This window comes from Amia ocellicauda, chromosome 21 (assembly GCF_036373705.1).
Source record: "Amia ocellicauda isolate fAmiCal2 chromosome 21, fAmiCal2.hap1, whole genome shotgun sequence".
Classification (NCBI taxonomy): domain Eukaryota; kingdom Metazoa; phylum Chordata; class Actinopteri; order Amiiformes; family Amiidae; genus Amia; species Amia ocellicauda.
The window spans coordinates 8,037,606-8,063,526 of NC_089870.1; the positions used below are offsets into that span (position 1 = coordinate 8,037,606).

At 37.0% G+C, this 25,921-nt stretch overlaps 1 protein-coding gene and 1 long non-coding RNA gene across 6 annotated transcripts in view; one reads left to right on the plus strand and one right to left on the minus strand.

Moving 5' to 3' along the window:
* The window catches only part of acp7 (acid phosphatase 7, tartrate resistant (putative)), a 36,030-nt gene extending 16,753 nt beyond the window's left edge, over nucleotides 1-19,277 (plus strand). For all 4 annotated transcript variants that reach the window (XM_066694658.1, XM_066694659.1, XM_066694657.1 and 1 more), the window contains 11 exons: nucleotides 76-258; nucleotides 909-934; nucleotides 3,482-3,579; nucleotides 12,533-12,595; nucleotides 14,098-14,212; nucleotides 14,748-14,861; nucleotides 16,094-16,160; nucleotides 16,834-16,901; nucleotides 17,344-17,415; nucleotides 18,001-18,138; nucleotides 18,531-19,277. In XM_066694658.1, coding sequence (XP_066550755.1) covers nucleotides 76-258; nucleotides 909-934; nucleotides 3,482-3,579; nucleotides 12,533-12,595; nucleotides 14,098-14,212; nucleotides 14,748-14,861; nucleotides 16,094-16,160; nucleotides 16,834-16,901; nucleotides 17,344-17,415; nucleotides 18,001-18,138; nucleotides 18,531-18,596 — 1,010 coding nt within the window. In that variant the 3' untranslated portion in view covers nucleotides 18,597-19,277. The remainder of the gene's footprint in view (nucleotides 1-75; nucleotides 259-908; nucleotides 935-3,481; nucleotides 3,580-12,532; nucleotides 12,596-14,097; nucleotides 14,213-14,747; nucleotides 14,862-16,093; nucleotides 16,161-16,833; nucleotides 16,902-17,343; nucleotides 17,416-18,000; nucleotides 18,139-18,530) is intronic.
* The window catches only part of LOC136717176 (uncharacterized), a 110,572-nt gene continuing 90,583 nt past the window's right edge, over nucleotides 5,933-25,921 (minus strand). For both annotated transcript variants that reach the window (XR_010805193.1, XR_010805194.1), the window contains exons 2-4: nucleotides 16,561-16,640; nucleotides 6,814-6,953; nucleotides 5,933-6,663 (exon numbers count right to left, since the gene is read on the minus strand). This is a non-coding gene — a long non-coding RNA (uncharacterized LOC136717176). The remainder of the gene's footprint in view (nucleotides 6,664-6,813; nucleotides 6,954-16,560; nucleotides 16,641-25,921) is intronic.

Sequence of the window (25,921 nt, forward strand, 5' to 3'; positions counted from 1 at the left end):
GACGAGGAACCATTAATGCAAAGGCAATGGCACCCATTTATCCCAGAGTGACATGAAGTGATTTTGTCCATACAGATTATCACTGTGGTAGCAACTATGGCTGGAGCGAGATCTTCTTCTTCAATGCGATGAAAGGTGGCACCAGCTGGAGCCCTAGGTTTGCGCTCTTCGGTGATATGGGCAACGAGAACCCGCAGTCTTTGGCCAGGCTTCAGAAGGAAACTCAGCTGGGAATGTATGACATCATATTGCACATAGGTAAGGTCCCACTAAGGAGCTTGTTTTCATGACTTACAATGAGACTATGTGTTAAGAATACTATGGTAATTGAGAGTTTGTCTCATGTGCAAGATGGCTTGAAGGCAATCTACCTCAGACAGGCAAAAACTGAAATTTAATAGTATCACTTATAATAACTTGGAGACTTTAGCCTGGGGTTAAATGTAAATTAAACCACTAGTACATGGCTCGATGTTTGCTTGAGGATTCTTACATCCTGCTAAGCCTGGATAACATTACAACCCTGAATAATTTAAAACATTTACTTTTAGAGAACCTATGTGAATCTAATTCCAATTTATCGCTTTCCCACTAAACATTACATGTAAATTATTTTTTTTTATAAATGGCTGCATGTCCTATGTATACAAGTATTAAATTACATGTTTTTAACTGTGTCCTTTAGTATCTGATTCAAGCACATTTCAAAGAGAGTTTGATCCTATACGGTTGGTATTGTGGGTACTTTATTTGACTGACAGAATCATAGCATACAATCTAGTCATGAAGTTTATCAGGAATAATATGGTTTTCTTTCCATCAGTGTTTCACTTTTAAAACTGCATTGGCCAATTAAGGGTGGAATTGAAATTGACTAATTATGACATCTTTTGCTTTTTATTTTAAAGGGGACTTCGCCTATGACATGCATGAGGTAATATTTATCATTTATTAGCTTCTGTTGCTGCTCTGTTTTAAGGAAAGTATGAGGCAATTTAACTGCAGGCGCACACATCTATTTCCTCTTGAAATGTATTCATGTTACTATGTTACCCTGTGAGATAAGTCTTCAATAGCCTGGAAGTCCTATTGCATAGTGAAATGACCTCATTGTAACCCAGAAGAAGGATCATAGTATTATGTAGCATTGGGCAACACAAATACATATAATATGATAGGATTTGAGCAATGTACTGTAATTAAGTATGTATTGCCCATCACTGATATGCCATGATATATATGGTAAATGTTAATGGACAAGTTTTCAGAGGGTTCACCCATAACATTTGATGTATAAATGTGGTACCCCCCCGCCCCATCTTTATCAGCTTTTTCTCTCATCCTCCTCCATTTCAGACATTTTGCAGGTTTAAGTGGACCTTCTGTTTCCATCAGAAAATCAGCATACTGTTTAGATTGTTGAGTGCTGCTTCCAAATCAATGTGTCATGGCCTGACAGTGACAGTATAGTTAATTTGAGAGATAACAGCTCTATCTAAAGGCCTTTTCTGGCATTCCAAACATATCACACAGTATTTAAATAGGGTCAATAGATCATAATGACACTAAGACTTGGATAATACCATATACTGTATTAATCTTTATTTATTCAGTATTGTTGACTTGATACTTCTATGTTCATGGAAAACCCTGTCATAGATAAATCAGGAGGCACAGCTTTGAAAAATATACATGTAAAAGATTGATGTAACCATATAGTACCATATAAATTGAATCCCATTTTACCGTAACTCCAATCTAATAATTGTAAAAGCAGTTGGAAGTAAATATAAGCACGTATACTGCCTTCTCACTTGGCAATCTTAGTGAAGACAAGCACTCCCCTAAAAGGCCAACCCAGGAACCATGCTCACAGGGATGTTGATAAGGGATTCTCTTGTTTTGGTGGATACCTTAGTACTAACACAACAGCAGGTTGGCCTACATTGTGCTCCAGTGTGAGAGACATGGTATCAATGACACAGAGGATCAGTGAAAGTAGACTCTTTCATTAAAGGCTCAGTTTACAAAGCCCAGCATGCTTTAGCGGATTGAAGTAAAAATCCATCTCAAGACCACAATGAACAAGCTCAGTTGCTGATATTCGGCATCTGAATGTAGCGGAAGTAGGTTATTTCTAGTTTTACTAGCACCTAGGGAATAGTTCGCCCGGTTTGTTGTTGTTATGCACCTTATTAATTGACTTCAGGTTGATCGTCTGTTGTTTGTGCCAAGATGATGAAGGAATTGATGCTCTGAACCTTTCATGTGCTTCAGGGTAGCCAAAACATTTAAATCCATGCAATGTTAGATAGATTTAAAAAGAAGATTTAAAGCACTTTCTAATTTGTTTTTTATGGTGTCTGTAATGAGGAATAACATTTCTGAAGGCAAATAAATTATAAGCTATTAATAATAGATGTATATTATAGCTGCCAGTTGTTCAAATATATTACACCTATGAAGCAGTATAAGCATTGGTATTCTCATGTCCCATCTAATATTTGTTGGGTTTAAGAGCCAAAAAAGAATGGAAAAACAAGGAACTGAAAGATACTAAGAAAATAGACAACCCCTAAATCAGTCATCTCATTTCAACCAGGGCTTTGTGCTTGAATGTAACACAGCATTCTAGGGTTTCCTGTATCTTAAAAATAGAACCTGGCAATTTCTGTTAGAACAGCAAAAAACTCAAGCAAAACAAAAATACATTAGCTACGAGAAAATGATCTCAATCGTTGCTATTAAAATAGCTGTGAAATAAGCTGATCGAATTTCAATGGGCTTATTTGGCTTGTGGATACATTTTCTAAGAAAAAAAAAAAGTTATTGACTTGAATCAGAGTCAAGATTTCAACACAAATCGCACTTAGTTATGGACGTTCTGCTTCCAAGGATTCAAGCTGTTTTCCGTGGGTCTGAGCATTGTACTGGGACAGAGACTTAAGACAATAAATAAAGGGTATTCATGTGGCATTATCCCACACAATACAAAGTTAATTTTAGGGGAGAGGAGAAAGTTTGTATTGTGTATCCATGAAATCAGGCATAGATATTGTCCCCAATTGGAAACATAGTAGTCAATGGAGTTGATGTAAGGATTATACAGTGGAATTTGATTTTGCATGACTTATTTATGATGACATCTTGTTCATGGAAGTTTTCCATATGGTACTGTATGTTTCCATTTAAAATGTGGATAAAGTTTTGTATCTTGTAATAAATATACTCTTATGGAATGTAGAGATGTAACAGCACTTGTAAGAAACATACATTTGACACAATATTGTTATATATGAGAATATAGTAGCATCATTTTAAGAAAGATGTTTTTAATTGGAAACAGTAACATCATTTTTCCTGACTGCTTAGTTTTGACATCTGTGGCTGCAGCTCATGACACTGGGATCCAGCTCCCAATACTGGGAGATGTCATGTGTTTTTCTTTTTTGTTGAGGCTTTCTTTCCTGTTGCTTTAAAGGACAATGCAAGAATTGGAGATGAGTTCATGAGGCAAGTTGAAGCCATCGGGGCCTACGTGCCGTACATGACATGTCCTGGAAATCATGAGAATGCGTAGTAAGTATCTGAATTTGATATCCTTGACATTTTGCCCCAAAAAAGCACATCGCGCCCAATGATTGCAGTAAATGCATGACTTTAAAGAGTAAGCCTCCGTTCTAGAACTAGGTTTTAATGCATGAATATTTTTTAGACATCTGTAACCATGAAGAAGGGGATTCAAAAGCTATAAAACAGCAGTGCAAGACGGGGGAAAAAAAGTGAAAGAAATGCATTTTTGGTATTTTATGCTGATTCATCTTGCAAACAATCTGAGGAAGTTTTTTGCAAGCCTACGTGGCTCATAGGACAAGAACTCCTGCCAGTTCCTGCAGTGCTAATGGCTGGATTAAAAAAAAAGTGCAATCCCAATTACATTCTTTGCATTGCTGCCTGTGTATATAGCATTTGAAATAAAGCCCTGGATGAACATAAATATGAAGTAGAACCACCAACAGCAACTCATGAAACAGGAAAAATCTGATGCTATGATGTCCTTTGAAGGCCTAATGAGAGGAAATTCTTTTACCTCTGCCAGTAAAGGGAAGATTTTCCAATGTTCCCCAGCTACTGGCTTCTGCAGAGATTGACACAATACGTCACGTTTCCTGTTTTTAACTTTTAGATCAATGAAAAACACCCAATTATTTTTGTTTCTGAGCAAGAGAACAAATGTTGGGTTTGGCAGTCATTGCTTCTGTTCATCTTTCAGTGTAAGAGTAGGCAAGCATGCTTTTAATGCCTATTTCTGAGATATAGATAGTAACACGCAGGCTTGCCAGAAACTTGATAATATTAGACAACCGCTTCATAGCTACCTAGGGATTATGGTACCATAACTTTTAATACAATTGTGCAAAAATACATACTTGCTTACATTCTTACAGCTTCTTGGGAGAAAAACAATGTAAGGAATCTGCAATGTGTTAGACATATGATCAGCATTTGACAGGTACTCATTTCCTGATGATTTTTATCTGCAGTGTTATAGTACTATATATCTGTTCCAGACATTGTATATGATCTGCCGATATATTCCCATCTTTTATGTTTACAAAATGTTTCTCCTTTTACCGAGATAGAGATTTTGCTCTTGCTTTTTTCATCAAATAATGTGTAAACTAAAACGACCGATTTAATGGTGAACTCCATATGGATTTGTTCAGGCACAATGCTTTAAAAAAAAAAGAAAAAAAGAAACCTTTGGGGAAACTTTAAGAAGATTAATAAAGCTTAGTTTAAACCTTCTTCGACTACCAACGAGGTTAAGTGTTTCCTATGGCCTGCCTCCAAATTAATTTGTCATGCCTTTACTAAGACAGGGTGCCATTAGATCCAGGCTGTTTGACTCGGTGCTGGCATAGACTTGTGAAGAAAATAAGTTGATTTATACTTGGACAGTAGATGTTGATGTTGATGATAATACCAGAGATTTCTTTGATTTGTGTCGACAGCCCAGCCATGGATAGCTCTAATAGTCACTACCAAAACAGTTTTCAAGTTTCAGACCAGCTCTGGTTGGTGGAGGGCTGATTTCCTCTATATATAAGGAAAGCAATTTTTAATTTTATTTATTCAAAACATTGTTTTCTTCTCTTTGTATCTGTGCTCTAAAAGTAACAAAGTAGAGAATAAATCATCATGAATCATGTTTCTCGTGTAAACTGTTGGGCAGTATTAGGTTATTAAGAAAGTTTGGAAGTTTACTGAAAAAATTGAAAATTCGAAATGGGGAATAAGAGTTGGCCATGGAACGTATATATTAAGTGAGTGAAAGCATAGTTGAATGCTCCAAACGCAAAGATAAGAAGATTCATGTACTGTGTCACATGCTGTTTTTGTTGGATAATAAACCTCAGCTTTGCTTCAAGTGTTCACTTTTTTAAATATTCCCAAGTGTTCTGCAGAACAGAGCATATTACTTTATTTATAAACAGTTAGGTCAGTTACACATTGCAGAGCCTCGAAGAATAAACAAGGAACAAAATATGAAAGTGAGTGAAGACATGTCTGTTATTACTACTGTGAACGGTGTGGAAATGTGGCAGTTGTTAGTTTTTCCTCAGTTATTGGTAGCATTCCTCAAAGGACCAGGCAGTACATTATCTTCCTGTGTTATTTTGGATTTTGTTACTTCTGTTTTGTTTTAAGCATTAAAATATATGATTGAAACTGAAAACAGTGCAGAGTAGACACACATCATTGAGGGCTTTTTGCAGCCTGCTGCTAGTACAAGTCTTTGCAGCAGTGTGGTGAAGGCTCATTTTGTCATGGCTTCAGCGGCAGTTTGAAACTTCGCTGCAGTATTGAATTAGACAAGGGATGTTCACGCACAACTCTGGATTTCCTTCAACTACCACTAGCACCAAAACAAGTAAATACTCCACACTAAATAGTACTGTATGAGACTTGTGCCATTTTTTATAGCATGTTATGATAAACCAAAGAGATTTTCTTTGTCTATGTACATAAATAAACACAGTGGGCAAAACTGTGGGTAACATCTCCACAGTGGCCACTTAGAAAAGTGTTTTTCCTATAGCTCCTACAATTATCTTTTTCCAGTCTCCAGAGATGTTAATAAAATTATACAAACGTCTGAAGAAGCATTATTTAATTGTAATACACATAATAGTAAAATGCCATTGCCTTTAAAACAACTTTAAGCTGAAGTTTGTTCTGAGGTTGTCTGAATCTGGGGTTGGTCTTTTCCAACTGGCGTGACTTTACGATAGGCCTTTAGCCTCTTCACCTACTGTGTTCCAGTCTGTGCTGTTATACTTTATATGTACTTTCAAGTTTGCACATTATTCAGAACAGATGAAGGAACGTCAAAGACGTCTTTGTTGGTTTCCAAAAAGTTTGTTTATTTTAAATTTTTTTGTTTAGGATTTTTCTTTTCGTTGTGTGATATTTTTCCTGGTTTGCCAGATAGACCAAAGGAACTGATTCTAATTTAATTTCCACGTTCCAGAGCTTGACAACAAGTGTTGCAAGGGGAGTTGGTGTGCTGGAGAGGGGGTGAAGTGTGGAGAATACTGGCAGGCATTCAGACAGCCAGCATGTGTGCTGGAACAGCAGCAATAGGCTGCACTGGTGTGGCTGGAAGGAAAAAAAACTTAGAATCAAGGTTTGGTGAGACTTAAGCAATATAAAAGGTAACAAAACCTCTTCCAAATGTGATTATTTGTTAATGAGTTAACATGAAAACAATATCTCTGTGTCAAAATTAAATCTAATAGAGCTACCCACCAATCACCAATCCAAAAGTGACGCATGATGGCGGCCCTCACATCTGCCGAATGGAAATCTGCCACCGAGTCCTGGGTTTGGAATTTGTGATTGACTTGTGGCTTCAAATTTTATTCTGGGCTTTGGTGCCTCATCTCCCACTGAAAACACATCAACAAGATTGAATTTGTATTCAGAACAGGATGTACCACATTATGCTACATTTATTCGTAATATCTTTTTGCTGCCTGACAGACACAATTGACAGGTTTCACTTCTTAAATGTTTCATACAGACTCAATAGCCATCCCTTGTAAACAACTGGTATCAATACCACATTTGGCCAATTAAGTCATTGAAGAATTGAGAAGTGAGCTTCTGAAATGCGTCAGGGAGATCCTGGGGATCAGTTGTCAACACCTTTATTTATTTCTTAGTTGTTGAAGCATTATGAAGGTTTAGAGAACATACCAGATTAAAGACGATTTATATTTTTTATAGTCTCATCTTTGTTTTTGTTTTTTTTGTTACTGCTAATTTCCCCTCTCTTTCCTCTGGTAGTGTTTGCCTTCTCCTCACTGTTTCCTAGCATGTTGAGGGGTTATGCAGTAGCTAAAAACAGTAGCCTGTTATTTTTGGCTATACTATCAACTTAATATCAGTAATTTTGTTAATTTTGTCACACAGGTCCCCTTGCAAAGATTTCATCTGTTTTCTGTTGCATTCTGAAGGACTGGAACCTTCAGTGGTGTGCTCCAGTTTCAACCAAACCACAAAAGCAGTCCAGTAAATGGCAATGGCTGCCCACACAATTCTGATATTTCAGCATTCCAGGAGCATGATGCTTAGCCATCTACAAGAGACGGTTAGGTCAGATCAAGTCCGCTTCCCTTCCACTTCGAGGCTCGTAGATCAGTTTAACAGAAATTTGCTACAGTTTATAAACAATGAAGCATTTAAGTGATGTTTAATATTAATGTTCCTTCACACAAGAATTGTTCCTTTCAGATTCTCAGATATTACCAGACTGTTATTATCCAACACTTGGTCTCAATCACAAGAAAGAAAATAATCATGGTAGGCATGTGCAGTTAAAAAAGTAAACATCTAACGTGGAAAAAACATATTATGAAGTGGTTTATGAAAATGGTCCTGTGTATATTTTTGGAGAGGCTTCCCTGGAAAGAAAGGTTGGAAAATGTTGATATCAATATCAGATTAACCAAATGTTCTTCATGTTACCATGACAAAACAATTACTTGGAAAATGAAATGAACTCAAGTGGGTACCTTTCTAACTCCCAAATATTTCAGATTTACATATAGCAACACCCATTTAGTAATTTGAAGACTTGAAATGAACAAAACAATCACACACCACTTGCAATATCGAGTTTCAGGAGTAGAGTGAGTTTCATAATTTGAATCTGTCACTATATTTGTGGGACAGAACATTTATCTTATTGTTTGTCAGATGATGCTGCCAATTTGCACTGTTATGGGAAACTGGTGGGCCAGACACTGTGCACATTCAACAGTATCATGTTTATAGACACTTATGTCAGGGGATTTAATCCCAAGTATTTTGCAACATATAAGAAAAATATTTATTACCCTTAAATCCCCAGCCTTTGCGATTCCCATAAAAATGGCACTTAATATGATATATTTCAAGAAAAAGAAAAGACACCACCACCTCAATGCTCCTTTTCTCTTGATTTTGGTATATTATTGGTAAAATAAAAACAATTATTATTTGTAATTTAAGTGGAAACAGAAAACAGGGTTAGATAAATCTCTCTAATACAGGCTTATTTACCCAGCATGATTCTTGCAGTGCACTGAAACACTGTATCCAGTCAAATGGTTCACATCTTGTATGAATTCAGATTTGACTAGTACAACTTGAAGTTAAAGCAGGGAAATTGTTCTTGGCATAGTCACTTTTTTTTCTCTTTTTTGCATTGCTCTAGTGGTTGTTAAATTACCAGATCATATCTGAAGTGTTCGTGTGTTGGCAGTGTAACCAGGGGCAGGGGTTTGGAGGACTGTCTGCTGTTGATGAAAACACTACACTTGCTGATTGATGACTCCTGTGTTGTAAATGGTCTGTTCTTCTGAATCACTTATTTTAATTCATTGAATGTGAACTGTAGCCATCCTATAATATATTGGAGTCAAACAATACAAAATGTCATGTGGTTATATTGCCTGTTATATACATTTTGGAATCAGAACACATCAGTGTGAGGAACTCGAAAAAAAAGAATTGTAATAGTGAGAAATTAAACAAGAAAAAATAAATTAAGTGTTTCCACAATCTATAAGCAGAGAGTGACTAAGTATCAATAAGTATTTTATCTTTTGCTTTGCCTATGTCAACCTATTTTTTGCCTCCTCACCACACAGGCAGTTACATGGTACAATCTGTCTGACACAAGGATCTCCCTCAGCCTTAAATTTCTAACTGTTATGGAAACTAATGTATTTTGAAATGCTGTGCCATTTCCTTGCTAGCCACATAAAATAACACTGAATGCATTCGGCTATTAAATATTGTGATTGTGGACATATGCTTCTCACAAACCATGACCCTTGCACTTTTCATGAGAGAGAAACAACTAACTCCTTAACCACAAGAGGGTAGTATGAATCTGTAGATCATGCGCTGGATGTCTTCAGGGATTTTGTATTCAGTCCTGACCACACTGAGCTTTTTGGGAGGTATAGGAAGCTGACTTTCCCCCACTGGGAGCTCAGTCTAGAGCTTAAGGCAAAGTACCTCCGTGCTTTCACTACTAAAGCACACTTGATTTTGATTTTCTTAGTTATTTTGCAGCCCTTTACCATTAGCCACATGTACAGTTTTACGTGGTAACATCAAATTTAGAGTTTAGGATTTTTATTTTTAATACATTCTCAGCTTCCAGTTTAATTTAAGTATTAGTAAAAGAACTGTATTGTGAATTTAAACACAAGACTCAGGTGATCTGCCAACGTTTTCAAAATTGCTGTGGAACCCAAGGAGTGATTTATGCCATCTGCTATTTCTTGTTGAGTTCTTATGTTCTGAACTTTCCACTTTATGCCTGCTGTTTCATTCTTGTTTTTGTTAAGATTCACATCTGTCCTTCCAAGTCCCTGTATTAGCACATAGCGGCTTCTTAAAACCGAAGGAGATGAAGTACAAAGAGAAATATGTGAGCATTGTGTTTTAGTTTGAGCCCCATGGCCTAGTTCAGGCGTTCCCAACTTCCTTCAAATCCACTCCTATGCAGGTCATCGTTCTAGTTCTATAAAGAGGCACTTTTTAACAGTCAATTAAATAATCAAAGGTCTGCTTGTGTTGGTTTAGAAAATTGGCTGAAAGAAGTACACCACATCTCTTTAGAAAAGCATTTTTTTAATGAAAACAAACGTCTCTAGAGAGACTGCTTTATATAATAATATATTTGTTTTAAAAGAAGATTGGGTCACTGTTTCTCAGAAATTAAATTCTAGCAAATTGCAAGGAAATTATGAAGGAAAGATCTTTTTGTTGTTAACTGCCACTTTCAAAGAAAGACTTTTCCTTTTGCATGCAGTGTATCAACATCCAGTTTGCCAATGAAAATATTTGTAAAATAGCACGTGCCTGGACAGGAAAAAATGTCTCCAATCCAAATTACTGCTCTTTGTAGGGACCCTAGGTTGGGTATTTTCTAAAGGCACCATGTTCTGTGTTTTTTGGCTGAAACCAGTGACAAATGTACAGGCATTTATAAATCAGTAACTGTATAGGCAGGAAATATTTTTTATATTTACCTCACCTTGTATCGTCTGGAGTAATCACTGTGTTTTGACTTCAGATAGCCTGGTAGCACTTTCTTTTAAAATCACTGGAATATATGAAGACCATCTATGTTATTAACAGATCCATATCAGTCCCTAGTGCCATGTCTCGTTGGCTGAAAGGAAGCTAATGTAGTAAACCTCGGCAGGGTTCCTGTAGACTCTGATTTGTATTTTGTGGCTTTGAGGCATTTAATGCATACAATAAACAACAGGTTTAGCAGACCTCTTTGGCAATGCTTTGTTTGTATCCATTTTTGTGATTTATTGTGTATTTTTGGAACAGTCAAGAGAAGACAGCAAAAACTAGCTTTCAGCACGCGATTTGGGCAGACTTTAACGCCGCATGATCTGTTTTCACTCTGCAAGACTGCATGACACGACATTGACTCCAATGTGCCTGTGTCAAAGAGCCCTTGGTCAGAAGCCTAGATTAAACCATATTTGGTCATCAAAAGCACATAACACGTATGCATCTCCTGAAATGACACAGGTAAATCCAGGACTAGAACTAAGGTATCCTATAGAATGATTTTCCACTATACCATCCAAAATGGGAATCACCCACAGTTAATGAACTTAGATCACCACTATGACCCTTGAAGTGCTCCAGGAATGATGAAGCCAACATGCACTCATCCTCTGAAAACTGTAAGAGGGATCCATCTGTTTCTTTGGACACCTTTGACACATCTGCAGGACAAACAAGTACAGCTAGAGAATTGTATGGAGGTTTAATGCAGATCTCTCACACAGCACTGCAAGCAGATAGGCATCCAGTCAGTCACAGCAAACCAAGGACATTCCAGCTGACTTTGAGCCCTCCGAACCCTGGTCATGTTAAGCCAACTCTATGACCTCTACGTTTGGGAAATTCTGATCTGTCAGCTTTAATATATACAATGTTAATCTTTTTATTTAGTTGTAGTCTTAGTCAGGTTGACTAAAATCTCTATGAGATATTGTCAGATTTTAGTCATGCATTTTTCTTCATTTTTAGACTATTACAAATTGACTAAAATCTTCGTAAGTTTTAGTCAACTAAAATACATTAGTTTGAATCACATTTTAGTCATGCTATTTAATTTTGTCATATTGACCTAAAACCTGGATACATTTAATTCAGTTTTAGTCTTTGGAATATTAAATACATTTAAATTTACCCTAATGCAAGTTCTAATTTCTTAGCATTTAAATCCATACAATAATTGTGTTATTAATAAATAAATAAAATTAATAAAACAAAGATTTTTGAAATAATCTGCAGCTACATATTGTAGCCACATTCGGTTTAGTTTCCTGCAGTTTCATTTTCTAAATTTTCTGATCGTATTTGAAGAACTGCCAAACTGTAGATTTCTTTCTTCCTGAATGAATGGATACTCCCAATTTAGGTAACTAACCAGTTGAATCGACCATGCTATGTAGTGTAATCACTGTTAGCCGCAACCATGCCAAAACATCTTCAAATTATATGTTTAATTCAGTGTGCCCTGAATGAAAAGCTGATCATACTGGTGCTCAGTGTTTTCTAAAAGAATCCCCATGCCCACATTTTCCATAACAGACTATTGGATAATAGTGTAATTCAGCATATTTAGGGTACTTGTTTTTAAAAGGTAGAAAACCCCAAACATAAGAGATAGCAATTTACTTTTACCAGCCAATACATGATTGTTACATTTTTCTCTTTGTATAAAACTAGCAAACACACATGCTAGATGCCAGCTGTGGCAGTGAAAACAAAGATCACAATCTGCACATCAATAGCACAGGATCCATTTTTTTTATCCAGGTGGGCATGGGCGAAAACATTTACAAATATTTCCGTTGCTAATTAGCTAAGACATTTTAAGCATGTGATTTGACGGCCTATACATTTCAGCAGCCTTCCTGTTATGTTTTTACAGCAATTTCTCCAACTACAGGAACCGCTTCAGCATGCCTGGAGACAGTGAGAGCCTTTGGTACAGGTAGGAAAAAACCCTAAAGCTTGTTTTCACAACCGAACACCCAGGGGATCCCTTTCCTGTCACTCTTAATGGAAAATACGCATCTGACTCTCAGCTGAGCACACACAGACCAGTCACTGGGAAGAAGGGAGCTATCTATACATTGAATGGCCCAGCACATTCAATCTTCTCCATACTTGGAAATGAAATATATATACATATATACTTATTTGTATAGCTGTAGCTGAACAAACAAGCCCTTCATGGTTAAGTTTAGAAAAGAAGGAAAAATATAATAAAAAGGAACCAAAAGCATTGCTTGGATAAAATATTGGTTGCATTCCTTTTCACATGGATATAGGGGAAGTGACAGCAGATGCAGATGAAATCCAAGTTCCACTGAAGGCGAATACACAGCCTTTTCTTTGACTCTGGGGCTGGGTGTAAGGTGATACACCGAAAGAAGGTCCAGCTATGTGCAGACTGACCACAGAATGGCAGTGCTCTCCCCGGTCAGGATGCTATGGAATTAAAAGCTAATTTATCAAAGTGTTAGAGAGCTATGGCATGCTGCTGGCCTGCTAAGAGAGCACAACCCTGACACACTGCTGGGCAGTGGAACGCCTGTCAGCCGGATTATTGCTCTCAGCTCTCAATCAGCTTGGTGTGATTTTCCAGACCTCAGAGTTGTTTTTGGCCTGATGCTCAGCAAGAGCATTGTTAAAGTGATTGAGTACCGCTCTTCAGAACGGATGAAAGGTTTTAAATCCCTGGGAGATGGCATTCCAGAGTGTGCCATCCTAAACTCCCCTTGTCAGACCTTATCCCCTTCTAAGTGAGCAACGGAGAGCTTTCCAGTGGAGACCTGTGGTGTAGTCAAGGGCATAAGCAGGTATATGCCGTACGCCCATGTCATTTGAAAGGAATTTTGCGTACGCCTACGTATTTTAGAAGATCTTCCTTGAGTTTTTAAGGAACACCTGTAAAATGTAGAGAGGAAAATGGACATCTTTGGGACAGTTTTAATCATCAGCGACTGCATCTTCTTACCCTCTTTAGGATACATTTAGGATGTGTGACAGATAACAGGGATTAAGTTATGCTGGTTTAGAAACATTTTGGTTACAAAATGTGGATTGTTCAGCATGACTAATAGCTTTGAATCTTTACAAGCTTTTGTAGAACATCTGAAACAAACTTTTCTGAGTTTTTACAGCTTGCATCAAAGATTCAAGGACTCAGCTTCAAGGACATTTTGTGTCATGCATATTCTGTGAAAGTGCACTGTTAAACATACTCATAAAACATTTTACATTTGTATTTGTTGTAAGATAAGGGTCTACAAAAGGTGGAGTTCAACATCTGTTAATATAAAGTACAACTTTCCTCCATTTATTTTGCATTTTTCTTTTGGGAACCAACTTGAATGTATTTTCCTTGAAAATTAAGCCCATATTTATTTGTTTATATTTGTTTCTAATCTCATTTGAGGATCCTTTCATCTTATTTACTTCTCTCTGCAGCTGGAATATAGGACCAGCTCATATCATCTCCTTCTCCACTGAAGTATATTTCTATCTCGATTATGGGCTGGATTTAATTTTCAGACAGTATGCATGGCTGAAGAAGGACCTGGAGGTAGAAATTTGATGCTGCTTGTTATGATATTTTTATGTGTACACCACGCCCTTGTTATAATGCTGGTGTTGAGGTTGAATAAAAACAAATTCTATATATCAAGGGCTGAGATATAGCAAGACAAAAGTCTCAGATACTGTGCCACCAACTTTAACTTTATTGCAGGCCACAGAAATTATAATCAGGCAGCAAAACATCTAGAAACACAAAGATTTAGGAGGTTAATACAGTACATAGGGTAACCGTATTACTGTACTGTGCATTTTTAAATTCTGCACTATTGCTTTACAGACAAGAATGTGTCATCACTCCATACAGCAGAGTAGGCCAAACAGAAAAAGTAACAACTGCCAATTTCCCTTAATACATTTATACATGTATTATGTTTTTGCCCATATGATTCTGTTTAAAAAGAATCTCCAAGCGAGAATTACATTTATGAAAAATCTCAAATATGACAAAAGCACAAAGTGGATTGTGTACATCAGTTAAATCGTGTGTTGTTGTAAAAGCTGTGTTTTTATTACCTTTGTAGGAGGCAAACAAACCAGAGAACAGGAAGGTGAGGCCCTGGATTATAACCATGGCGCACAGACCAATGTACTGCTCCAATGATGACAAGGATGACTGCACCATGTTTGAAAGCTATGTAAGTTATTTTGTATCACATTGTAGATGTTTATGGTCTACACAGGTTTTAAGATCCTACTTCAGTTTCTATTACTTATACCAAGCACTGACATTGCCACTCTTGTTTTGCAACACACTGAAATAAATTCCTCACACAACAGTAACACAGCTGGATTCTGACTGTGAGGATGTCACAAACAGATGGCATCGATCCAGCAGAATACTGGGAGACAAAAATGTAAATTCAGTACAAGGCCATGTTAATTATCCATCCTCAGTTCTGGACACTGCATAGTGCTGGAATCAAGTTCAGATTCAAATGCGTTTATCTAGTTGCTTTGACAGTTAAATGGAACGAGTTCCAGATATGAACCATTTCAGAGCGTGAGGGGGCATTAAGCTGTTTAAGACTGGCGCCAACTAGGCAGGGCGCTGCATCAGAAATATTGTCTTGTATCATTTGGTATACGTCCCCAGAGCCAGAACGCCTCCAGCTATCATGTACTGACCTTACACCCCCTACAAAACAGCAATAACATTACAACCTTGTAACGCAACAGTCCTGATTGACTCTGAGCTGTGATAAGTAAAGGGTTGGTGGCATTTTTATGGTCAAATAATCCAGACATTTGTCTGGGTAGTAAAGGAACTCGTTTTACTGCGCAGCACACCGTTACAGATGTGTGGCATTAATGCAAAGTACTCCCTATTGTATAAGGTTCATGACTAAATGGCTGCCGTAGAGTTAGAGGTAAGAGTGTGAGCCAAAGTATTTATTCTACTGGTAATATTTAGTTTCACAGATCTGTGTAAACTGACAGTGTATATAAAATGTAATTCAAATGATAAAGTGCACCTGAAATTTGATAGAGGTCAGTGCATGGCTTTCATATTTTGGGCTGGATATTTATTTAGTTATTAGTGCTCTGCAGTGTTGATTATAGGTGACAGTCTATAGTGCATAATCCATTAATAGATGGAAAATTAATTACTAGAGACCAAGGCTTTCTGTAGGATCTGTGGTTTAAATAACTTGCTTTTTCATATGGCCTGTAGTATGTGCTTTTTGCAGCCACCTAAATATATAATCAAAATGTGATTACCATAAATTTAACAAAATAGCTTCCATTTGGTCCCTTTCATGAAATCCTCAGTACGTGCCTAGAGTGGCAGCTCGAGGTGGTTTGATGAGTGAGATACCAGATGCATGCTCCATGTTAATTATTGCAAATGTTTTCTGTTTAATTCCAGGTCCGTCTGGGACGTAATGATACCAAGCCTCCAGCCCCAGGCCTGGAAAATCTATTCTACCTTTATGGTAAAATGTCTACTGTAATGTTACACATTAGTTTAGCACTGATAAATACATACATCAAGGACAATGGATTGACTTAGACTGCATTGCTACAGCCCAAAACATAATAATAGATTCCTTTCTTAATTACAGTAAGAACTGACAAAAAGCAGACGTTTGTTCTCTAGTTGTGCTCACAGCTATTTGAACCATACTTCCCCCTGTGTACTATTTCTATTTTCTCCCCTGAATTTTAATGCTAAGTCAAATTCCAGCCTAAGTTAATGTATTTTGTTATGGATATGCGTTAAAAAGAAGTATAAACATGTTACATTTTACAGAAACTGTTAATTTAATTTGGTAAGATTGACAGAAGGACCTGTTTTTTGTGAATAACATCCATATCTGCAGCGCAAAAGCATACCTTGAAATCCAGCCATGCTCTTTTCATGTGGTACTTGTGCCGACCTTCTGTCACAGACACCAGATATCTATCCCTCAGAGCTGTAAAAATAAAGGAGATTTGTTCAAATTGAGACAGTAATTTACACTTTGTGAAAGATGTCAGACTACTCTAAAATACCTAAAATATTCTTGAGGGCAGAAAAAATGAGACACCACAATTATTTGATGGCATCATATCTGTTATATGATCATTCTTCCATCAGTGCTCAACAGTGTTCTGATTGTCTTTCAGGGGTTGATCTGGAGCTGTGGGCTCATGAACACAGCTACGAGAGGCTGTGGCCTGTCTATGGATTTAAGGTAAAGGGACTAAAGAAACAAAGAGAGGGATGGAATGGTGGCTATAGTAAAGTTATTATTCAATGCATAAGTAATTGTAAAAAAGTAGTCATGTGATAACTGTATAAAATGAATTCTGAATTTCAAAATTAAAGAAATGAAAATCAAACGCATGATTTCTAAAAAAACCTCAAAGAAGAACATTCAACAAGTTCAAATGTGTCCCAGGCTCAAAAGGATGAGGTTGGTTCGTCTGTTGGTCAGTTTCTTGATTAGGAAATTCCCAGGAATGTATCCCATTAATGAATTAGTAGTGGAAAATAATCAATTGGTCACATCACTACACATCAGACTGCATAATTGCCTCGCACCAAAGACTGATGCATGTGTTCATTGGTCAATATCAATGTGTTCAAAGAAGTCAAGAAACACAAGACAAATAAACCCTCTTTTATTGTGCCAGGTTTTCAATGGAAGCATGGAACAACCTTACACCAACCCCAAGGCTCCTGTGCACATCATCACAGGATCAGCGGTAAGTGTTTACTCTTCATTACTATACTGTGAATTACTCCTTTAGTAATCCTGAAGTGTCTGATATGCACTTCACATGTTGTACAATACTTGGAACTCTTATCTGCTGATATCAGCTAAAAGTAGCACTGCAATATGTTTTTAATTCCCTCAACAGTTGAATTTTACTATTTAGTATGTATAATGCATTTTAAATTGTGCTCAAAAATATCCTCACTTCATCATCAAAACTGTTGTGTATCATGGAAATTGTAACAACAATATGAAGTGAATATCATAAAGCTCTGGTTATACTTTATTCCTTTTCCTAAAGTACATCACTTTCACATGTTCTTGCAGTCTCTGTAAGGGACTTTTTTCACAGTAGAGAACTCTCAACCACATGGGTATCATACATCCCATATGAAAGTTCTCCTAAGACAAGACTAGAGCCTTGACAATCCATCCCAAATGTCAGACAAAGAACCACAAGTTCTTGAGAAGTACAATATCGTAATTATAATGATGCAATTGAGAACCCCTAACTGGAAACAGAGGCTTAGAAGCCACATGTTGCAGAACCGTGACTGTCTTCATTGTCTCTCAGGGATGCCGAGAGAAACACGATGGATTCATTCCAAAGCCACGAGACTGGAGCGCGTTCAGGAACACAGATTACGGGTACACGAGAATGCAGATCGAGAACGCCACACACATCTACCTGGACCAGGTCTCGGATGACCAGGTAAGAGGAGATCACCTTCACTAAATCTTACATCTGGGTAGGCAGACTCAGAATAACATGAATGTTGGTATACTTGGCCTGCAATAACATCATAATCTCCATAATGACTTTGTGAAACCAATTATCTCTACTCCTAGAACTCTAATTGACCAAGGATAGACTTCAATTGCCTGGAAGAGAAATTCAGGCAGTGGAGTATTTGGCAAACCTAAATGACTGGTGACTTGTTTACCATCCCCAAAACACAGACTCAAAGAATACCAGATTCCGATGATTTCCTCGAAATACACGCAAAAAACGCCAGTCATGGAATTGTAACTACATAATTTGCATAGCCAAATAAAGGCCAACACATAATAACGCATCTCTTTCAATAAATGTTTCTCTTTCAGAATGGCAAGGTGATTGACAGTTTCTGGCTTGTAAAAGAACAACATGGCATTGCTTCCTGGCACTAGCTTGTTGCTGGCAACTAGGACAGAAGCATTAACAATAAGGAATCAGAATTGGTTCACACTAGTAATTCATGCACTTTAAAAAATGTGTAAATAGTACCAGTAACATCTTCCAAATCAGCCTCCCCCACACCTGATAATGGAATATTTGTATTGAAACAATTCAATGGGACCAAGTAAGAAGGAAACTTCTTTTAAAACTAAACATATCCAGCGATAAGAGATGCTACATGTGGTTTAAATTGTAAATAAGGACAGTCCTGTAGGCTTTTGTTTTTAGATGTGTACTGTAGATAATGTATAAACTATGTGGCTCCAAAGTAAAATAATGTGATTATAATCATACCAATTAAGAAAAAAAAAAACTCAGGACATTTCTTGTAAAAGGTAAGAATCTATCAGGTCCAGGGATTATGTTTGTATTAAATGTATTGAACATTGTTCCTTATTTTTAAATTCACATTATACAAATGGTCAAATAAGCAGAATAAACCAAACACAATTTAAAGTGTTTTACATTTCCCTCCTTGTTATTGTCTATGAGAATGTATCAATTTGGGAAGATAGGCTACATTATACCATGAGTAATAGCAAGGATACATATGTTGATGTCTGCTAAGAAATTTGGTTGATGTGGTCTGCATTTTTGTTTGGAGATAAATGTCGTTCTTCCTACATGTCCAATCTTAGTGTATACAGTGTGGTTATTGTTGTTTATTTCCTGCCATTGCAACAGATTAATTCATACGAAGTCATATTAGGCAAAAACTTGCACACAAAGGAGTTCTTTAAGATAAATGATAAGAAATGACTTCTTGAAATACATGAATTGCACCGTCATTCTCTTCCAATTGACACAACATTTTGGTATGTGATGCTAACAAGCTTCGAAATGTGCTTTCAGAAGCCATGTCAGAATAGCATCGAATTAACATGGAATATGGAATATGTTGGCCTAAAATAGACTATGAATAGTAAAGGAAAGTGTGTCTGTGAAACTGTGAACTTCACATGACTGGTGGATAAATATACCCAGCACAAGAGGTCAAGGCGGCCCTATCAGCAGACACAGATGTGTTGAATGCTGTGCCGCTGTGTATTTAGATATCAGTCATTCCCCGCAATACATCCTGCACATGTCTTTGAAACCTTAACAGGAAATAGGAGACATTCCTTCCAGGGTTAAGCAGGGACACAAGACAGGGTCCTAACAGTGAGCAGAAAGACCTGTTGCAAAGATCTGTACAAAGAACACCTCAGTTAAGAGAATCAGAAGATGTTACTTTTTCTTTCTTTCAAGTGCACATGGAAAACCACACATAACATGTTACATACCAAGGCCTTTCATAATGTAGGGGATTCATTCCATTCCATTTTAGTACATTTTTACTTCATCTTTTTCTGTATTCATCATTAGAGGCTTGAATGACATCAGCTGGCAGTATTGTCTTACACCGAGAATGTTAATGTAAACCAAACCTAATAATACCCTAGTAGTCTAGAATCTAGAAGAAAGAAACAAAGTTAATGTTTCAAGAACAATAATTTAAAAAGTACAGGTATGGGTCCTTTAGTTCAGAACCAGCTGGATTGAATATGGGCATATATTAACAGTGAGAACTGCAATTACACCTCCCGGGGATACTTTAGCTCTCTGGTAATGTGGTTTTCAGAGTGAAAAAAATTTACAGCTAGGGAGACTTGAGTTTTATGTCGCTTTCTTTCTATGGCAAGGAGACGAAGCGATAAATAATTGTCGATTCCGAGATTATTTTAAAAGTAAAAAACAAACACAAAACACAGAGACATTGGAAAGCTGCTAAAATGTCAAGAAGGTCTGGAATAAACATCAGAGCGGAACCAAATAACGAAATAATAATTAAATGATTAAATGCTGGTCAATGGAGTGCTAGGCTCGTGCTTGTGCAAAAATAAAGCCAACAAAAATATAATAACTCTGAGGGAGACAATGTCCATGGAAACCAAAGAGAAGGTGTGATTTTATTAAGAGGAGCCTGAAGAAAACTATGCATACAAAATGTCCGTAAGAAAACAACATTAGCATTTTTAGCAGGTAAGTAAACACAGTCACATCATTGGAGAATGAATCATGGCTTACAGACTGGCTTGGGGTGAATAAAGCCTGCAACGTGTATTTGCTCTTAACAGCCAAATGGGATTCCCTACTGTGACTAGCACTGCAGCAGCGTAGTGCCCTGGGTTTAGTGCGTATTACGTGTCTGGGACATTGCCAGTCTGAGGCCTTGATGTGCCAGCAGCGTCTTCTCATCTTTTACAGGTTAGTGTGAGAGAATCACCTGGAGTTGATTTGACTTTATTGTTCTACACAGTCTCCCGAACAAAGAAAATAGTTTTTGAGTCCAGTTAAAAGTTCAGCCAAGTTGAGTCTGCCAGGGTTCAAGAGCTAAGCAATATCAGCTTAACAACATTGGATACCAAACAGGACTGGAGCATTGAAGCACTACCACTCTATCAGTGGTAGGCCTAAAATAATGATTAAAATAATCTGGTATCTTTCGTGGTGGGCTAGGACTGCTCGAGCTTCCACAATACAAATCTCCCCACAGGGTTTACTGACAATTAACTTGTTTGTTATATATATATATATATATATTATGAGCTGAATTGTGTGACCACCATTATAGGTTAAGACAAACTTAAAAAAATATGAGATCACAGCCTCTCTCCAACTCCTCCCTCAGACAATGTCAGCAACAATGGCCCAATTCAACAACTACCCTTCTCAGATCTTATGAACATAAATCCAGTTGAAATCCAGTAATCACAGCATCACAGCATCACCTTTCACATTAAAGCATTTTGGACACACAGAAGAACAAATCTGTTTGGTCAATATGTAGTCTCATCAATTTCGACACTCTATGTAGCCACCACTATCCCTATCCTTAAACTGTTATTGTTAGTACAGAGCAACTTCATATTGCCCATGACGAAAGATCTGATCACAAGTAACTTGTTTACTTCTTAAACCACTGTACACTATGTACTTTTGTGCTATACAGCTTTAGCTTTATAGAGTTCCTTGTCAGTTTATAATGTAATTGTGTTTTTAAACAAGAGGTCCCCGGGACAAAGGTGTCAGCCAAATAAATAATAATAATAATAATAATAGTAGTAAATTAGTAACTGTCTGGCCAATTAACAATCGTAGAAACAGGGACTTTTTCATCTTGGTTAAAATAAATACCCGAGAGGTCATCTGCTTCCAAAGAGCCGGGCTATTAGAGCGGGAATTGACTGCTTCAAGATGTTTTGCAGCTCCAGGAGAATGGTTTCTTTTTCTAATGGGAAAATAGCTAATCCTTTTCCTAGCAGGAAATGTGAATGTCTGAACATATAATGCAGAGACATTTCCCTTTCGTGGGCCTGCTTTTTATTAACTGCACACCCAACATTTTGTTATTATTGTAAAGGTACCCTGGGCAAAAACACTTAAACACCAATGAACTCTTGCCCTTTGACCCTTTCAGTTTCCAATAATTGTTATTATAAACAATCACAGCACTCCCTCAAAATGGTCATCAAGTTCTCTGAGGGGTTTAGCATACAGGTTACTGTATGTCATGTACATTTTATGTGACCCATACAGGGTTAAATGTCATAAATCAATTAGTCGTTTCTTCATATGAAATAGTCATTTATTCATTGTGGCTATTCCTGGGTTTTATTTTCCATTTAATCATTTCAGTCACTTCATATTTATTCATGCTTTATTTGATGCAATACTATACATGAAGACCCTATTAATACTGAAATACAACTTATCTTAGATAGACAGAAAATAAATAAATAAATAAATAAATAAATAAATATATATATATATATATACACTCACCTAAAGGATTATTAGGAACACCATACTAATACTGTGTTTGACCCCCTTTCACCTTCAGAACTGCCTTAATTCTACGTGGCATTGATTCAACAAGGTGCTGAAAGCATTCTTTAGAAATGTTGGCCCATATTGATAGGATAGCATCTTGCAGTTGATGGAGATTTGTGGGATGCACATCCAGGGCACGAAGCTCCCGTTCCACCACATCCCAAAGATGCTCTATTGGGTTGAGATCTGGTGACTGTGGGGGCCAGTTTAGTACAGTGAACTCATTGTCATGTTCAAGAAACCAATTTGAAATGATTCGACCTTTGTGACATGGTGCATTATCCTGCTGGAAGTAGCCATCAGAGGATGGGTACATGGTGGTCATAAAGGGATGGACATGGTCAGAAACAATGCTCAGGTAGGCCGTGGCATTTAAACGATGCCCAATTGGCACTAAGGGGCCTAAAGTGTGCCAAGAAAACATCCCCCACACCATTACACCACCATCACCAGCCTGCACAGTGGTAACAAGGCATGATGGATCCATGTTCTCATTCTGTTTACGCCAAATTCTGACTCTACCATCTGAATGTCTCAACAGTAATCGAGACTCATCAGACCAGGCAACATTTTTCCAGTCTTCAACTGTCCAATTTTGGTGAGCTTGTGCAAATTGTAGCCTCTTTTTCCTATTTGTAGTGGAGATGAGTGGTACCCGGTGGGGTCTTCTGCTGTTGTAGCCCATCCGCCTCAAGGTTGTATGTGTTGTGGCTTCACAAATGCTTTGCTGCATACCTCGGTTGTAACGAGTGGTTATTTCAGTCAAAGTTGCTCTTCTATCAGCTTGAATCAGTCGGCCCATTCTCCTCTGACCTCTAGCATCAACAAGGCATTTTCGCCCACAGGACTGCCGCATACTGGATGTTTTTCCCTTTTCACACCATTCTTTGTAAACCCTAGAAATGGTTGTGCGTGAAAATCCCAGTAACTGAGCAGATTGTGAAATACTCAGACCGGCCCGTCTGGCACCAACAACCATGCCACGCTCAAAATTGCTTAAATCACCTTTCTTTCCCATTCAGACATTCAGTTTGGAGTTCAGGAGATTGTCTTGACCAGGACCACACCCCTAAATGCATTGAAGCAACTGCCATGTGATTGGTTGGTTAGATAATTGCATTAATGAGAAATTGAACAGGTGTTCCTAATAATCCTTTAGGTGAGTGTATATATATATATATATATATATATATATATATATATATATATATATATATATATATATATATATATATATATATATATATATATTAGCCTTCTAAATGATTTGTTTCTTCTATTTATTTTAACACACAATATAACACGTTTTAATTATTCTAAATATGTTGTAAGCATTTTAGTGGATGCTGTGAAGTAATTAACAGTTTATTACTACACATCCATGTCATAAGGTCTTGTTCACAAAATGTTTTTAAAATACGAAAGGAAACGGAATCCTTAACAACATGGTTTCGAGAAATTAACTTCGGCAACACTGACAGCATTTCTACTAAAGATCAAATTCCTTTGCTGAACTAGTCTTGTGAGTAAGGCAGTTATAAAACCCAAGTTCACATTGAACTATCCTGAGAGCCCCCAGGTTTGCTAATAGATACTTAGAAAACAGGATTGTGAAAAGACTCTCTCTACAAGGGAGGCTGAACACTGAGATATTGGAGCATCATTACCCATTGAAGGATTTACTTGCTATCCATTTAGAAGTTCCTTTATTAAATCCCCCTTTATGAAATGTCTTAGAAACCAAACATATGTTCCTTAATTCAGGTTACATTGCTTGGGTAGATGGTATCATGTAAGGGTTAACTCTATAATTCAGGACTTCATTATACTGCTTTCAAAACCCTCGAAGGGTTGGTCTAGATAAAGTTTTACGGCTAGTACTGGAAAACATCACCGATTATTAAACAATATAAAAAACAAAAAAAGATGATTTCAGAAAATATTTCTTAATTGACTTTTTCACTGCAATGTTCAATATTCTATTCATACTCAGACCTTGGTTTGAATAGTAATCGCATGTCATATAGAGTCAGGAATAAGTTCTTAAGAATCACAATCTTTCAGGTCAAGTGGCTTCTAATGATGTAAAAACACAAACCAGTACTTGTCCAGGGAATGGCCAATCTAAAGAGCCTAAATACCTGTTCAGAGTTGATTGTTGTTGACATGCAAATTATAAAGAATGTGACCTGCAGTTCAGAGCTACAAAACTGTAAGTGCAAATTTCAGCAGTACAACATAACATTATTTGTAGGAATTTCATTTGTCTGTCCTGTCCTCATCTTGGTAATAATTATTGCAATTATAACAAAAATCATCCTGTACTATCTTATAATCTTATATGACAGAATTATATTAAGAATTCGCATACAGAACTTTTTTTTTTTTTTTACTTTTGTCTACATTTATTTCAAATTACTCACTATGCAGAAAAAAGAAACAAGAAAATAAAACTTCCATCTTCAGATCTGATGCCCAGTTTTTAAATATTACTTCTGCATATTAGTTAGCATTCCTATGGGAATTCAGAGTCTAGCATTTTACAATTAAATGTCTGCAGTCGGGATCATTCTTTAATATTTGGCCGAGCTCCTGTTATTTATGTTTGGTTGGAAAGCACTATTAAATTCAGACATTATTTCCCATCTTATTTGTGACATGTTACTCCACTTTAAAGCATTAATTCATCAGTGTATGTGTAGTGATAATAATCTGTGCACCGCCTTCCCCTGAATAGGCATGATCTGCTTGACAGTCTTTTCCCACCATCACACTCAAAAGTAATGTCTGTTTACATCACCAATTGGACATGCTTTTTGGATTAAAAACTCTTTATTCACTGACTCACATGCAGTGCTTCTGACTGCTGGATCGGCCATGATATAGAAGCAGACCACACAACGTTGAGGGAAGAATACATTCAACGATGAAAAAAAAAAAAACTTTGCTAGGAGCGTTGACTTGTCCAAGCCTGCAACTGCTGTCGGTACACAAAATTTGGAAAATAAAAAATGTGCGGCATACATAAGATTTTGAAAAGGTCCTCTAAAGCCATGCTGGGAGATAATTATATTATTATATTAAACTGTGTTAAATGTTTTCCTATCATCTGTTATTTATATTCTTCTGTACTTAATTGTGTGAAAATAAGATGAGCTAATATCTCTGAGGAACATTTAAGTTCAGGTTTGTTGACTTCTAGGAGTCTAAGGAATTATGCTTCTGTGACCCTTAACCATCCATTCCAACTTCAATCGCAATGAATTAGTGCTAACATCTGAGAAAATTAAATCAAATCTCTAAATAGTCAGGCTATCTTTAAAATTCCAACAGGATGATCTGATCGAATTCTTGAAGGAATTCTTGACTTTTCAAAGTTGATCTCACACCACGGACAGGTTTA